The sequence below is a fragment of the Hippocampus bargibanti genome, linkage group LG17 (genome assembly GCF_051943395.1).
Source record: "Hippocampus bargibanti isolate YZ-2025 linkage group LG17, ASM5194339v1, whole genome shotgun sequence".
Classification (NCBI taxonomy): domain Eukaryota; kingdom Metazoa; phylum Chordata; class Actinopteri; order Syngnathiformes; family Syngnathidae; genus Hippocampus; species Hippocampus bargibanti.
In genome coordinates, this window is record NC_142750.1 from 16,054,025 (window position 1) to 16,071,214 (window position 17,190).

A 17,190-nucleotide genomic window follows, 5' to 3' on the forward strand; every position below is an offset into this window, starting at 1 on the left:
ATATAACTTCACCAAAAATGAATAGGTACATATAAATGTGTTTTCTGTTGGGAAAAGGAACTACAAGATTAGAAACACCACTACAGATGAGTTTTGACAGTGTGTATGTATACTGTATATAAGGTAACATTTGCCTTACGACCGGCGCGACTTACGACCTCCCGTACTTATGACCACGACCGCCAGACCCTATTTAAAATAAAACATTGAGAGAGTTCATTCTGCTTCGGGGCGAGGTGGAGGGTCGGGCATACCGGCGCCGCAACCGGTAGAACACCGGCGACCGGCGACCCAGACCCACACCTGCCCGCCTGCATGGCGTCCGATCGTTTGCAAGTCATTTAGCACTGAGTCTGTATTCAACATTTTTGAATGTATTTTCACAATTTTAAATGGATTTCGACTAACGGCCGTTTGGTCGGAATGGAACCCGGTAGTAAATCGGATGTTACCTGTATACACACACACACATACATTACAGTATATATATATATATATATATATATATATATATATATATATATACATATATACATATATACATACATATATATATACATATATATATATATATACATATATACATACATATATATACATACATACATATATATACATACATACATACATACATATACATACATATATATATATATATAATACAGTAAAGTCTTGTTATATCGATATCGGTTATATCGATAGTACTGATTATTACGATACTATTTCTATGAACGCAAGGAGAAAATTTACATGCCGCAGGATCGGATATATCGATAGTCCGGTTCTAACGATATTTTTTCCGACTCCCGAGAATATCGATATAACGAGACTGTGTGTATATATATATATATATATATATGTGTGTGTGTGCGTGTGTGTGTGTGTGTGTGTGTGTGTGTGTGTGTGTAATACATATATATGTATGTATATACATACACATATATATACATATACATATACATATACATATACATATACATATACATATACATATACATATATGTGTGTGTTTTCCTGTTCACCTAAAAACCAAAGGCCAGCCCATGTGATGCAAGCAAGTGCTGTCAGAGACCAGATTTAAAAAAAGGCTAAAAAAAGGGCTTCGAAAAGGCAAAGCGAGACCTGGGTGAAAGACGCAGCAATAATGTCAGCACCAAGTCAAAACAGGACCCTCTCACGACACACCCTTTCAAGAGTTCTCAAAGCAGCATTGGAAAAAAAGCACAGTGTGAGCATTTGCACAACTCATCAGGAGATCCATTGGAGAGTGGCAATTATGTGGCGTTGGGGGTCGGAGGGGTCATTTACAGTGGTGTGAGGGGTACATATTGGCGAATGGCAACTGTTAAAGTCAGAGTTAATATGTTGAAAAGGGAAATTGGTCGGGTCGTTTTGATAGTAGTGGTGGCTTCGATTCAGTCTATGAGAAAGGAGAGGAGGGTTTGTCAAGAAAGGAGGATGGGTTGGTGAAAGGGGAACAATGTTCCCCTTAAAGGACCGACGTGTAAGGAAGACAGCAGCCCAACATTCAGCATCTGTTTTATCTTCCTCTGGTTCATGTTGAGTGTGGCCCACCCATATCTCCTCGTTGTCCTCCTCCTCTCACTGCAGCATCAGCTGCTTGAGGTTGTCATGCAGGATGGTGTCCTTTACATCGCGAAACACCAGGCGGATGTTCTCAGTGTTGATCGCGGTGGTGAAATGGTGGTACAAAGGCTTCTGCTGGTGCTCTCGTCGCTTTTTGCGAAAACACTCCACTAAGAAGGTCTGGACATCTGCCAGGCTATTGGGGTCGCCAGAGAACTCGCCAAAGTAGTCTTTGATGGATACCTGTTTCACCTTTTCCTCCAGCAGGTCCGTCTTGTTCAGGAACAGAATGATGGAGACGTTGACGAACACTCGGTTGTTGACGATGGTCTCGAAGATGTTGAGGGACTCGCTGAGTCGGTTGGTTTGCCGGTCTTCCATTAAAACCTGGAGATGCAAGCATGCGTGCATGGTTTTTGAGGTTGACGGGTTATTGTGATCGTACTAAGACTAATAAAGGCAAATCCAATCCAATCCAATGCTTGTTGGGAATTCTGTTCCAATGTTGCGCGGTCGGCAGGTGAGGAGATAGCAGGTTCCGTGGCAGGATTGAGTGCGATTGCCCTGCCTCCCTTACAGATCTGTGCCAATGAATTGAATAGCACAGAGGCCCAAAATGATCGAGCAGGGAATGGTCAGTGACACACGTGTAACGCAACGTCTTGCCTGGTCCAAATGACAGAACCATGTTATCTGGTGGTCAGACAGTGTGACTTTGAGAAGGTCAATTCTGTGTGGGCTTCTATATCTGGGAAAAAAATTGTTTTCATTTTCAAATTTTAATGTCACAAGGGTATAATTGGCACACTGATTTTTAGGGATTGTAAATATAAACACTGCAATTATTTTATTCCGTATATCTGAGACTTTAAGTGTTTTCGTAATAACATCGATTCGAATTTTCATTGCGTTGTCTCTCTACTCAAAATATTTGTATGCATCATCCAACCCTTGGTGTCACTGGCGCCAATCAGAATGCCTTTAATCGTCCAACAATGGGGACATTTGCAATATTGTCATTGGTTGCCATGACGACAAAGATGTAATATATTTGTTTTTTGGAAGTGTTTAACATTTCTATGTGAACGTAAAATCGTCTTCCGGTTATTACACTATCACTTCCGGTTCTGTGTCATGTGTTTCGATGTACCAGAGTAATCGGTAGAGACAGAACGAGAGCAATTGCTGGAGAGAGAGAACGACAGTCTAAATTATACAGCATTAAAGTTTATCTACTTGCGGTTTACAAGGTGCACACGGTGCATTATTAATTTGCTTGTTTACTGTATGTCTTGTCAAACATGTCCTTCAGTTTTCACGGTGTAGGATGTAAATGCTTAAAGAGCAAAAAAAAGAAGTGTATAAAGATAAAGCACAAAGTTTCAGAACAATAAAAATACCTTACCCATCTAAAACAGTTTTTGATCCCAGCACGCTTGTCAATTTCCCTCAGTCAATCTTAATCCTTCTTTTCTAACACTTTCGCCATCGTACTCAATGTCGCTTGAGTAGTTCACGCTATCTACCTATGTCTCACGCGCCATTACCACCAGCTAACTGTCGAAGTTACACTACGGCTTGTGAAAACCGATGGGGAAAGCAAGGCAAGGGTGAAACTCGATTTCGCGACAAATCGAGTCATTTGCCGCAAACACGTTTGGAATGGAATTACAAAGCAATAAATGAAAGAAAAAAAAATCAAAGACAAGTGATTCCAGAAGGCATACAAACCTTGTGTGATTACATCCACTATGCCTTTGGTAATATCTTTGTTTCATAATGCCTGCCCCATATCTCACAAAGTGTTGGCGAATACACCTGTCAATAAGTGTCAGGCACGATCCTTTTAGGCTACAACTGGTTCCCACTAATAATCCCTACTAGATGGCATTGGAACATTGAGAGAAACAACTCAATGAGGAATAGAAAGAGAGGTACAATCGCTTCATAAGAGCCACATCGGATGATGATAATAATAATAATAAATTAAATTTATATGTGCCTTTAAAAACTCTTCAGGACACTTGACAGTTAGAGGGTGTGCATATGACTTTTGAACACATTGAATGCTTTTAGGTGCGCATTAGGTGCGGAAAACACAGTACAAAAAAATTGTACTCTGACCAGCATCCCGGATGACAAAAGAACTTCAATTTTATATAAAGCTGTATCGACCTGAATGTGAATCTTTCATGTCTGTGAAGGTCACTCACCTGATCATATTCAGAGGACGACACAAGGAAAAGTATGGAAGTGACTGAGTCGAAGCATTCAAACCAGCGCCGCCTCTCTGAACGCTGACCCCCTACATCCACCATTTTGAAAGGCACATTTTTAATCTCAAAGTCGTACTCGTGGATGCCCTTGGTGGGCTTTCGGGCCAAGAGGATATCCTGCTGGCTGGGGAGGTAGTCCTGGAAAGAAGAAAACCAAATTTACATTTCCGTGCCCCTCAGTTGCTGTGTAGTCAAGATAAATGTGGTGCCTTCACTTCTTGTGTTGCTTTGTTCATGTCCCCATTTAAAACTCAGCATTCCTGGAATACCATGTCGCATAAACAAATGACGGGCTTTTGGAAAGTGTGTGTGTGTGTGTGTGTGTGTGTGTTGCATTCCATACACAACACGCATTGGCCAAGATCATACCAGTGTGCAAGGTATGTGTATGAGCCAGATATTCCACAATCTAATTAGATATCAAACCTTGCTTCCTCTTATTTTTTCATTATTTATTTTTTAACTTTTCTTTTGTATATGGCACAGTGAACAGGTCATTGCATGAGCAGAATTGAGAAGAAATGTAAAACGTTTTCATGAGATGGTTATGTGATCCATGTTTTGTTTTGATGTCTGGAACAGATGATGCTCAATGTGACCATGTTTTCCTTTTCCAATTGTTCTGAAACATTTCAATTAAAAAAAAACTCGCTTCCCAAACCCATGTTCACAGTTCATCCTATGTACAAGACAAAATGAGACACCATTGCATTATGGAAGCCACGGTTGGGGCTTTTGATTAGGCCTTTTCACCGCTCCCTGTAACCTTGACAAATTTATCCATTAAAATAAAAGTCATTTTATCGCATTGTGCATTCTTTGCACGTCGGGATATTTTCTTCATGTCGGGAATGTACGGTCTTGATAGCGAGCGTTTGAATTCATACAAATCAAGTTGTTTAGCTCCATATTCAGGATGAAACGCCGCTTGTGCGCCATATTGTGCATTTTCTGGGGTGCTACATCGGAGTCCAGATCTCCACCGGTTTCATTGCTTACAGAGGGATCGAATTGATACGGAAGGACTTCTTTAATCAATTGCAAACATTTATGCTTTCCTCTTCAGAACTATTTGAATCATATTCATAACTGGATTAGTAACAACGAAGCATCTTCTCCGAATCCATTGTTTTGATTCTGGAGCAAGACAGATTGTGGGTGGGCCAAACCTAACGTGACGTCACAAACAAGGGGGCGGGACTTCCTGAATCTCCCCAGTCCGACATCTCCGGACAAGTTGTGTCAATAATTTGTAAAATGGCTTCTACTGAGCGTATTTTACAAAGATTCCACCGCATATAGCTATATTTTATGTTTTAAGACTCGCGCTGAATATTCCTGTTTTTGAGTTGGTGACGAGTCCATCACTGAAGGAACGCCCCTGACCAAAAAAAGGACACATTTTAGCAGTCCTTCCATCACGTCAATGCATTTTGCTGTACTTTGGTCTGAAAACGTTGTGTAGGACCAAAAAGAGACAGAAGAGGGTGACAAAGCTCCATGTAAGGAATTAATCAGCCTGTGGAAACGGGCTGATTAATTACTTACACGGCTTTGTCGCCATGTTCTGCCTTTTTTGGGTGCAACATTACCCACCCCTGATGCCTCAAAATGACACTGAATAAATACTTTAAACAATTGCAAACATGTATGCTTTCTTCTTCGGAACTATTTGAATCATATTCATAACTGGATGAGTAACAAGAAAGCATATTCTCCGAATCTGAAGCCATTGTTTTGATTCTCGAGCAAGGCAAGACGTCTTGCCGTGACACCACGAACATGGAGGCGGGCTCTTCTGAAACTGGCCACTTCCGGTTTCAAATTGAAGTACTTTTTAGACACTTTAAGTCATTTTTATTGGTGTTTTGCATTTGACTAAAAATATCAGGCTGCGTGTTTTTGGTATTTTAGATGCTATAAAACGTTTTTCTGATGTGTCGGTTGTCCTTCAAGTTCGTCCAATGGATCTGAACCTGGGTTTTTACTTGATCCCTAGAGGATTCGGTGAGTCTGCCATGGAGGGTAAAACATATGCGACTCAACATGTTAATTATTTATGAAACGCCCGCTTGGCCATCACTGGCTGCAGATGCTCTCATTGACATCGTCTAATGGGTGCTGTGGGAAAAGTAGTTCGCTTACCGGTTAGTTGTCAATGTGTGAATACATTTTTTTTTAAAGAAAAGTAAATTTACTTCTTTCGAAATTTTATTGATTTTTTTTTTCCTGTTTTTACAAAAAATATATATATCTTGAATTTATAAAAAATATAGATTTCTTTTACAGTAAAAGTTAAGTGAATCTGCATATTAACTGGTTAAGAACCACTGAGTTCGACATTAAGTTGATGTTCAAGTAAGTTTTAAGTCAAACAGAGCTGCCAACAGCAACCGAAATCACTGTGTGGGGCAGTGATTGGATTGATAAACAAACGTGAAGCAACATTTTGAAGTCAGCATCTTGAATTGCTCTTCTTTCTGATGAAACGTTTTTTTTTCATTTCCAATATGTGGCCTTCATCTGGCACAATGCAGCCTTTGTTGGTTCCAATGCCTATTAAAAAAGTGAGATGATCATTTAACTCGCGGCTCGGTAGTCGAGTGGTTAGCACACCGGCTTCACAGTGCAGAGGTCGCCGGTTCACGTCCCACCCCGGCCTCCCTGTGTGGAGTTTGCATGTTCTCCCCGGACCCGCGTGGGTTTTCTCCGGGTCCTCCGGTTTCCTCCCACACTCCAAAAACATGCATGGCAGGTAGATTTACCACTCCAAATTGTCCCTAGGTGTGAGTGTGAGAGTGACTGTTGTATGTCTTTGTGTGCCCTGCGATTGGCTGGCAACCAATTCAGGGTGTCCCCCGCCTCGTGCCCGAAGACAGCTGAGATAGGCACCAGCAACCCTTGCGACCCTAATGAGGAATAAGCGGTACGGAAGATGAGATGAGATTTTTACAAGGGAAAACATTGAGAATATGTCTCCAAGGGAGTGTCAGAGCAGGTCATGCACGCTCCAGCACCCCCGCAACCCTACTGAGGAATATGCGGTATGGAAATTGGATGGATGGATCATTTAACTCATGACCTCAGAAATGAGCCGAAAAGTCATCAAGAAAAATTGCCTATTCTTTGAGATAATTTGCGAGTGACCCCAACCGTCAGCAAGTGCTCTCATGCTTTTTTTGGTTTATTTTGTCTTGTTTTTGTGGTTTCTTTTGTCACTTTGTGTTGTTATGCATCGTGTGAAATGGATACGGATTCTTTCTGAACATTTTTAGCTACGACATTCATCAAGGAGACTGCTGAGCGGTTGCACCTTTTCAGCAGCACGAATATGGTGTGATGTTTGATACAAGGGTTTCAGGATGAAAGGAAAGGTGTATAAAACAGTGGTGAGACCAGCCATGATGTTTGGACTGGAGACAGTGCCAGTGAAGAAAAAAAAGACAGGAAGCAGAGCTGGAGGGAGCAGAGATGAAGATGTTGAGGTTTTCTTTGGGAGTGACCAGGTTGGATAGGATCCGGAATGAATATATCAGAGAAGTGGGACAAGTCAGATTAGAGGCTTTGGAGAGGAAGTCAGAGAGGCTAGATTGAGATGGTTTGGACATGTCCAGAGGAGAGAGAGTGACTATGTCGGGAGAAGGATGGTGAACCTGGACCTGCCAAGCAGGAGACCGAGAGGAAGACCAAAGAGGAGGTTTATGAATCTTGTCAAAGAGGACATGAAGGTAGCTGGTGTGAGAGAAGAGGATGCACAAAATCGGGTTAGATGGAGGACACTGATTCGCTGTGACGACCCCTGAAGGGAAAAGCCGAAACGAAAAGAAGGAGAATGGGCAGCATCTTCACAGCCCCGCTTTGTTCAGCGGAAAGGTCTGCGGCTGGATGGATGCATGGCTTGAGGAGCACGCGATAAGAAAGGAATGTTAGCGCAGAGCGGCGATGCGAATGTGGAACTGTCGTGGCTTGGAATTAAAGCGGATTTACGTGGGACAGGAGATGTGAGACAGTCTCTTTTCGTTAATGGACGCTACAGCTTCGTGTTTGCTTTCAACATTTAGCTTGTAGTGGACATGCACATTCCACTATGACGTCCCTGATCAACTGGTGAAAAGGACACTTTGATCCTCTTCTCTTTCATCTAGAACTGCTTCATGTAACCAGAGGGTACAGAATGTGATTAAGAATGAATGACTCTGTGTCTTTTTATTGTCATAATTGTTATTTAGCTTTTTTTTCTTTTGACTTCAACATAGTGTCACAAGTGTGGCTGCTTTTTGTGTTTCTACTTCTTTCTTTCCTTTCCTCTTCCTTTCATAACTTTGCTGCTGTGAAATGTAAATGTCTCCACTGCGAGACTAATAAAGGTAATTCCAATCCAAATCCAATTCAACCAAGCCACGTTTTTGAACATTGCCAATATGTGGCATTCTGGCACAATGCGGTCTTTAAAAAAAACTGAGATAATCATTTGACTCATAAGAACCTCAGAAATGAGCAAAAGAGTCATCAAGAAAAATTGTGTTTTGTTTAAATTGAGATAATTTGTGAGTGACCGCAACCACATGTTTTTGAATGTGATTGAAAATCAAAAAGCATTTGCTCTGCACTTCTGTTTAGTTTGAGGGACATATTCGGGTAATTTAAAGGACAACCGACTCCTCCGGTCAAGTTGTGTCCATAATTTGTAAAATCGCTTCAAATGAGTGCTACTGAGCGTATTTTACAAAGATTCCACCGCATATAGCTATATGTTACGTTTTAAGACTCGTGCTGAATATTCTGGAAGTCTTGTTTTTGAGTTGGTAACAATTCCTGACGTCACGGCACGGAAGAAACGCCCCTGACCGAGAAAGGACACACGGTAGCAGTCCTTTCATCACGTCAATGCATTTTGCGGTACATTGTTTGGTCTGAAAACTTTGTGTTGATGGCGAAATTAGAAGGTAAACATAAATAACGCGATGGTGAATCGTGTGTTGCACCGAACAATATTTGATATTCGCTGACAAAAATTCCCAGGAGACAAATTAGCCAATTTCCACACAGCCTTGTCACCATCTTCTGCATTTTTTGGGTGCTACATTTCTCTCCAGATGCCTCAAAATGACACGGAATAAATTCTTTCATCGATTGCTTTGCTTTTAAGAACTATTTGAATCATATTCATAACTGGATGAGTAACAAGAAAGCCGTTTCTGAAGCCATTGTTTTGATTCTTGAGCAAGGCAAGACATCTTGGTGTGACACCACGAACAAGGGGGCGGGACCTTCTGAAACTGGCCACTCAATTTGGTGTTTTGCATTTGACAAAAATAAATCATCCCGCATGTTTTCAGTATTTTAGATGCTATAAAACATTTTTCTGATGTCAGTTAGGAAACAAAAAAGTGGTGTCGGTTGTCCTTTAAGAGGCAATGCTATGATAACAATACAGCACATTTTATTTTTATTAACACACGATTGTTAAGAATCTGTGTTATGGTGTATCGTAAGGGCGGCAGTGGCCAGTGGCCTTATTTTGAGAGACGTCCGACACTTACCGACTCTCCGAGTTTTTCCAAATTGTCGAGGAAATACCTGACGGACTCCCCCTGAGACAGAGAAAAAAAGATGGCATGATTTTTTTTCTTCACAATTTGCCATCGGTTTGTTATTTGCACAAAACAGATATTTGTTCTTGTAGAATTTGCTTGGTTACACAGAAACATATTTCTGCTCAGTAATAAAACAACCAACAGTTTTTAAAATCAGTAATCATCATGCGATCATCAGGAACAGACTGTCATATTATTTTAGTCTATTAAACTGGCTTTGATATGACGCCCCTCAGTTTTGCTTGCTTGGCAAGATCATCTCCAACGTTGGGGGTGTTGCCGAACACTGGCAGCAGAATACAGAGTCATAATATTTTTTTATTTAATTGAACGCAACATTGTGTGATTGATGTAGGGAGGGATGAGTCAAGTCATCAGTTATGCACGACAACTTCAAAATAAAGTCAGCCGGGGACAACTTCAAGATAGTTGTGTCCCAAGGCATTCACGTGTATATACTATTTGTTCAGTAAAAGTTTATTTTGAATTTGACCCTTTTACAACATTGGTGGTATGCTCACACACACAACATGAATAAGCACAAACAAGGTCTTGGATTGGTTGGTTTAGTCTGCAACAGATTAATTTGCTCTCAGCTGTACAACTGAAATGCTCCAAAGGAAACAAACAAGATTTCAATTGACCCTTTTCGGGACAGCATTTATGATGGTGGACAGTTTATCAGGTTACAGGGGGCATTAAAGGGTTCAACTGAACTAAGTATTATTAGCGAAAGAACATAGATGGTTTGAAAGGGGGGTAAAAGAGGCGATTCTTATAAAACAACAACATCCTTCATTAAACCGGTCTGGTGGTGTGAGGTTCAATTTGGATCGTTCATACAATAGCCTGCTCAGGCAAAACAGGTTAGGCAACTTTCGCAATGCTGATGAGGGTCGTTATGCTGATGAGGTGATACCGGGGGGAGTGGGTGTAATAGGCCAATCGTTAGTCAGGAATGTAGGAACAATCAGTGGGGCCACAGGGGGGTGTCCCGCGCCCCCCCCAACCTGAGAGTAGGGACCTATCATAGCTGTGTCCGGCGCCACCAGGTCTGGACATTAGGGATATATAAATGGGGCCGATACGACCAGTCAGACTTTAGTTCGCTGACGAAGCCTCTTGGATAGGAGGCGAAACGTCCGAAACCTTCACTTTTGTACAGATGACGGCTGAAGAAACCTTCTCATCGATGGACCACTCCTGTACGACTGAGAGCTTACACAGACGTAAGTATTATTAGGCGGCACTGATGGTGTTGTGGTACATCCACCTCAGTTATGTATGGGCAGTGTATGGTCGGTTCCCATTACGTTAATGTGGGTGGTATGTTTGTCACTAAATGTGCCGTGCAACTGACTGGCGACCAGTTCAGGGTGTAGTTGGCCTTTGGTCTGAAGTTAGTTGGGATCGGCTGAAGCAATCTCCCCCGATCCTGTACAGTATGAGCGATGTTGAAAATGGACGGACAGATGAAAGGATGGAGGTCTTGTTGAGTGCGGCTCAGTGGTCGAAAGTTTAAAACGTCCACCTCACAGTCTAAAGGGCATGGGTCGAATTCCAGGCACCGGCCTTCTTTTGTGGCGTTTGCAGGGTCTCCCTATGGCTGCATGGGTATTTCTGTTTCCTCCCACATAACACAAACACGTGTTGTATGTAAATTTAGCATTCTCAATTGAACCGAGATGTGACTGCCACTTCAGGGTGTATACTGCTGAGTGCCAATGCCAACTACAAGAGGCTCCAACATGCCCAACTCCATCATGATAAAGCGTTAGACATATACTCTTTTTATGTGCAAAAACTGACTCCAGGTTGTACTACCATGGACAATTTGTGAAGCAAAAAAGGAAAGCAATTGTTTCCTGACAATATTTAGGGGCTTAATATTTTGTACATAAAGAGTTGAGTCACAGAAAATGGTAGCAATATGCTCCAGTGGCAGCGAGCATTTGGGCCAGTGGCTCTGCCCAATAAAGTCATGGGAAGAGTGACGAAAAGCAGAAAAATAAGGCTCCCTTTGAACTGCTTTCCTGTGTGCATCTCTGTTTGCAAAGCAGCTGCAGCTCTGCTCCATCAAATGTCTGGATGAGGCTTTATCTGTGACTGTCAATGCTTGTTTGTACACTCCAAAGACACCAGAAATGCATAGAATAAGAACAGAATTCAGAATCAATTCTTGATTATTATAACATCCAACACAGAGTATACAGTGGAGAAAATAAGTATTTTAACACCGTGCTATTTTGCTATTTCTCCCACTTAGAAAACATGGAGGGGTCTGAAATTTTCTTTGTAGTTGCATGTGCATTGTGAGAGATAAACCAAAAAAAAAATCCAGAAATCACAATGCATGATTTTTTAAGAATTTATTTGTGTGATACAGCTGCAAATAAGTATTTGAACACCTGTGTATAATCTAGAATTCTGCCCCTGAAAGACCTGTTTAGTCCGCCCATTAGCAGTCCACCTGTACTCCATGTATCATCCTGAATCAGATGCACTTGTTTGAGGTCATTAGCTGCATACAGACACCTGTCCACCCCATACAATCAGTAAGACTTTCACTTGTAACATGGCGAAGACCAAAGCGCTGTCCAAAGACACTATAGACAAAATTGTACACCTCCACAAGGATGCAAAGGACCATGGAGAAATTGCCAAGCAGCTTGGTGAAAACAAGGTCCAGTGTTGGAGCAATCATTACAAAATGGAAGAAGCTAAACATGACGATCAATCTCAATCAGAGTGGAGCCCCATGCAAGATGTCACCTCGTGGGGTCTCAATGATTCTAAAAAAGGTGAGGAATCAGCCCGGAACTAGACGGCAGGAGTTGGTCACGTGACGTGAAAAGAGCTGGGACCACCGTTTCCAAGGTTACTGTAGGTAAAACACAAAGACGTCATGATTTGAAATCATGTGTGGCAGGAAAGGTTCCCCTGCTTAAACCAGCACATGTCAAGGCCCATATTAAGCTTGCATATGACCATTTGTATGATAGAGGAGTCATGGGAGAAAGTTTAGTGGTCAGATGAGACCAAAATAGAACTTTTTGGTCATAATTACACTAAGCGTGCTGAGAGGAAGAAGAATGAACAGTACAATCCGAAGAACACCATCCCGACTGTGAAGCAAGGAGGTGGTAGCATCATGCTTTGGGGGTGTTTTTCTTCACATGGGACATGACGAGTGCACTGCACTAAAGAGAGGGTGACTGGGCCATGTATTGTGAGATTTTGGGGAACAACCTCCTTCCCAAAGTCAGAGCATTGAAGATGGGTTGTGGCTGGGTCTTCCAACACGACAACGACCGGAACACACAGCCAGGGAAACCAATGAGTGGCTCCGTAAGCATACCAAGGTTCTAGCATGGTCCAGCCAGTTTCCAGACCTGAACCCAATCGAAAATTTTTGGAGGGAGCTCAAACTCCGTGTTTCTCAACGACAGCCCAGAAACCTGACTGATCGAGAGAAGATCTGTGTGGAGGAGTGGGCCAAGACCCCTCCCGCAGTGTGTGCAAACCTGGTGAAAACCTTCAGGAAACGTTTCACCTCTGTAATAGCAAACAAAGGCTACTGTACCAAATATTAACATTCATTTTCTCAGGTGTTCAAATACTTATTTACACCTGTATCACACAAATAAATTGTTAAAAAAATAATGCATTGTGATTTCTGGATATTTCTTTTTAGTTTATCTCTCTCACAGTGGACATGCACCTACAATGAAAATTTCAGACCCCTACATGATTTCTATGTGGGAGAAATAGCAAAATAGCAGGCTGTACAAATACTCATTTTCTTCACTGTATGTGCCAATTACACACAGAATGCTATGCATGGTGAAGATCTGCCATTTTCCAGTGATGCTCACTGATTATGTTTCTTTTTTTATGTAGCACAGCACAGTGATCTTGTATGACTATAGCAGGAACAGAGACACGAACAAAAGGGGCACGTTGTTGTTCTGCCATTTTAAAGATTGTACAGTTTGGTTCCTTACAATATGGCCTTTTCAAAATGTTGATACTGTACCAGCGCAATGAATGCATTGTAAATTTTGTCTCCTTACCAATTGGAATTCTCTGCGACGGTCGTAAGCATTCTGGATTCCATGGTCAGTCCACAGGGCCCGGATCGATGGCAGGTAATGCTGAAAAACTTTGGGCTGCACCATACCATGGCCATGGGCCATCATAGACCGGGTGTCAAATGCCATCAATATATCCCCATGACGCTGATTGGACAAGTTGCCCCATGGGATGTGAAGCTTCTCTCGAGCATCAACTAAGACTCGAATACCTGCAATGAGAAAACACTTTTCTTTTTAATTCTCAAGATTACATTTGGCATCACATCCTCTGACTCCATACTGCAATGAAAATCAATGTATAACTAACTGACGGCCGTTACAAATACAGCACAGTAAAACTGTGGCTCGATGTCTACACATGCATCCATCCCGCTATCCGTGGATTGGTTGCCAGCCAATCGCAGGGCACATGGAGACAAACAATGATTCACTCTCACACTCACACCTGCGTACATTTTTTATTGTTCAATCAGCCAGTCATGCATGCTTTTGGAATGGTGGAGGAAATTGGACGACCCAGACAAAACACACGGGGACCCGGAGAGAACATGCAAACTCTACACAGGTAGGCAGCAGCGGGATTTGAACTCACGACCTCTGCACTGTGAAGTCGGCGTGCTTGTGGCTTCACACGTGCGCACCACGGCACTGACTTGAGTATGCCTTTCAAGTGCTCTTTCAAGTGCACCTTTCAAGTCTGCACCCTTTCAAGTCTTTCAAGACAGACAGACAGACAGAAACTCAAACAGACTCACACAGCCTCACAGAGACTCGCAGAGACCCACACAGAGTCGGATGGATCACAGCACAGCATCACGACTTGCTCGACTCCACGCCACGATCAAGCTCTTGGACATATTTTGTCTCTGTATCACTAGCGTGGGAGATTTGACAACTAACCAACTTCACTTAATTTCAAATTTAGCAAATGAAAAAAAGACTACATTTGGACAAATTAGTGTTAGTTATATTAAGAGCAGCTGCTTCCTGGTGCAATAAGCCGTAATTGACATGTGAACCTATGAGTCGGCAAACAGCGCCAACTGTTGGTGATTAGTCAACTAATCAAGTCAATAAGCGCTCCGATGACATATATTGGCGCAGCGGCTTCCACACAATCAACTGAATTTCCAATATTATTGCGATTTGATAAATTTCGTAATTGCAATGGCTGCAATTTGAATGGTCATTGGAAGAAAGCAGTGATGTCAATGCTGTAATTAAACCCTGTTGTACTTGGTGCGTGTAATTGTTTGTGAGTTTTCATTTAATGGGACTTTGAGTAGAGTATCCAACATTGCAAAAAAAAATGTACAGACTATGTGAGTACCCTGTGGTCAAATAGTATGAAAATAGCAAAGCACTGTAAAAGTAGTCAGTGGTTACCTAGTGGTTACCAAATATTGGAAAAAGAAATTTGTCTGCAAATGGCCAGACGTTGCTTCACCCAAATTAAAGGCACATTAACTAATGTTAACCTTTATTTCGTTAATAGGTGGTAAATTGTCCAATGGTTTATGATTGGGTAAGTACTCCATGTTCAGGCTACACTTGTGTGTGTGGTAATAGAGTGGTGTCCTGGGCAATACGTTCAAGGCTGCTCGTCCAATTATTTAGTAAATTTGTCTACAATACTGTAACATACCTCTGAAGATGGAGGTGACTGATTCGCTGTGGCGACCCCTTGAAGGGAAAAGCCGAAAGGTAAAGAAAGAAGAAGTCTACAATACTGTAATGTATATTCATCTATCCATCAATTTTACGATCTGTTTTTATCCTCACAAGGGTTGCTCGAGCCTATCCCAACTGTCTTTGGGCAGTAGGTGGGGGCCACTCTGAACCGGTTGCCAGCCAATTATAGTACACACAGAGCCACTCTCACCTATTGGCAAATTTAGAATGTCCAATCAGCATGCCATGCATATTTTTGTAATGTGGGACGAAACCCCCCGCATGCATGTGGAAAATGTAAACCCCACACAGGAGGCCAGAGCATGCGTGCATCAAGCCCACGACTTCTGCACTGTGAGGTCGACCTCTGCATTGTGAGGTCGATGAGTGAATCACTCAACTGGCTGTCTTTTAGTATATAGCTTTTATTGCTTTATGAAGATTAAGTGTTAAGTGTATGGCTATTGAAAACATAATTGCATACGAAATCTTAAAGTGGGGGTGAGGGTAATCGTTTATTTGGTTACGTCAAAAATATTCCTTTTCAATTTAAGTTAATTTTTATTTTTAATACATTATTTGCTGGCGATTTGAAAGCAATAATAGATTAACAAAGTTCACATTTATAAGTAAGAAACAATTATTTATGCCATCCCTGATGATGAGCGCCATCAATCACACCACAGAGTAAGGTCCATGTTGACGTGTGGCGATCGTTTTAGTAAATAAACGTATTGTGTTGATGAAGCTGTCATGTTATCTGAACACATGGAAAGGCAGACGACGACATAGACGACAACCATCATAACATACAATGCACGCCTAACACGAATCGAGGACAGCTTTTGATTCCAGAGTTCTACAATTGCACGAGCTCAGATCACGGCTGATCCCCGCCGAACCCACCGTGGAGACGAAACAAATAGCAAGGGCGTTTCTTGCTCGCCCATGCAGCAACCGAGAACAGAAAGTGACCCCGGTCATCTCAAAGCGCAGTTAGCATAGCTTCCAACATCCCCATCAGTTTTTCCACGCGAAATCACCAACAGCGTGTGGCAAACTGATCGAAAACAACTCTGGTGGCATCAAATGTACATGTCGTAGTCTTACCTTTAATAACATTGCTATAAATAGTGGCTCTGAATTCTTCTTTGGCCCTCTGATCGAAATCCTGCCCATGGATAATGCGCATCTGTTTAAGGAAAGTAGACTTGCCGCTCTCGCCTGCTCCAAGTAAGAGGATTTTAACTAGCCTTTTAACGTACGTCTTATCTCTAATAAGACACTTATCTATTTCTTTCGATTTCCGCAGCTGCTCTGCCTCTCCGCTAGTGAGGAGACAGTTTGGGAAACAAACAGATAAAACAGAGCGAGACGGCAGGAAGTCCGCCATCTTTGAAACAACTTCATCGATGCACACAACGAGGAAGATTGAACGCAGCAAAAGCTGCTGCCATTGATGCATTCATAGCCGTCGGAATCCCCACTTTCAACAACAAAGCTTCAGTGTAACCGGATTTTTAATAGGCGTTTATGCTTTGGATTATTGGAGTGTATCTTTACTTTTACATTTAATACACATAAATGAAGTAATTTGACAAAAATGGAGGTGCAGCACCCTAATTCAATAATTCTCAACTAGTGGGTCACAGGCCCCTTTTGGGTGGGTTACGGACATGAAAAAAATAACATGTACTGTATTTGTACTCATATTATTTTTCAGAACAAAATGTATATGTAACAACATTGGGTATACATCAAGAAAGTGTACTACTGTAAAGAAATAAAGTGCCGCTTCGCCTTTGGTGAGACTAAGTTGAAGATGCCTTTAAAAATGCAACATCTTTTCTTTTCGGCTTTTCCCTTCAAGGGGTCGCCACAGCGAATCAGTGTCCTCCATCTTTCAACAACAAAGCTTCAGTGTAACCGGATTTTTAATAGGCGTTTATGCTTTGGATTATTGGA

General features: G+C 41.9%; 1 protein-coding gene across 1 annotated transcript; it reads right to left on the reverse strand.

The window, feature by feature from the left end:
- Positions 1–968: 968 nt before the first annotated feature.
- On the reverse strand, positions 969–16,870 carry gna13b (guanine nucleotide binding protein (G protein), alpha 13b). The gene is made up of 5 exons (XM_089018967.1): positions 16,336–16,870; positions 13,534–13,763; positions 9,407–9,457; positions 3,801–4,001; positions 969–1,974 (listed from the first exon to the last, which is right to left on the reverse strand). The coding sequence occupies exons 1-5, from the start codon at positions 16,688–16,690 to the stop codon at positions 1,603–1,605; spliced, it is 1,209 nt and encodes a 402-aa protein (XP_088875093.1). The 5' UTR covers positions 16,691–16,870; the 3' UTR covers positions 969–1,602.
- Between the last annotated feature and the right edge of the window lie 320 nt (positions 16,871–17,190).

Excerpts from the sequence above, each read along its gene's own strand:
- gna13b (XM_089018967.1), bottom strand. The coding sequence starts at position 16,690 with ATGCATCAATGGCAGCAGCTTTTGCTGCGTTCAATCTTCCTCGTTGTG. Across the intron at positions 13,764-16,335 it reads TTATAGCAATGTTATTAAAG|GTATTCGAGTCTTAGTTGAT; the intron begins GTAAGACTACGA and ends TTCTCATTGCAG. Across the intron at positions 9,458-13,533 it reads GTCGCAGAGAATTCCAATTG|GGGGAGTCCGTCAGGTATTT; the intron begins GTAAGGAGACAA and ends TCTCTGTCTCAG.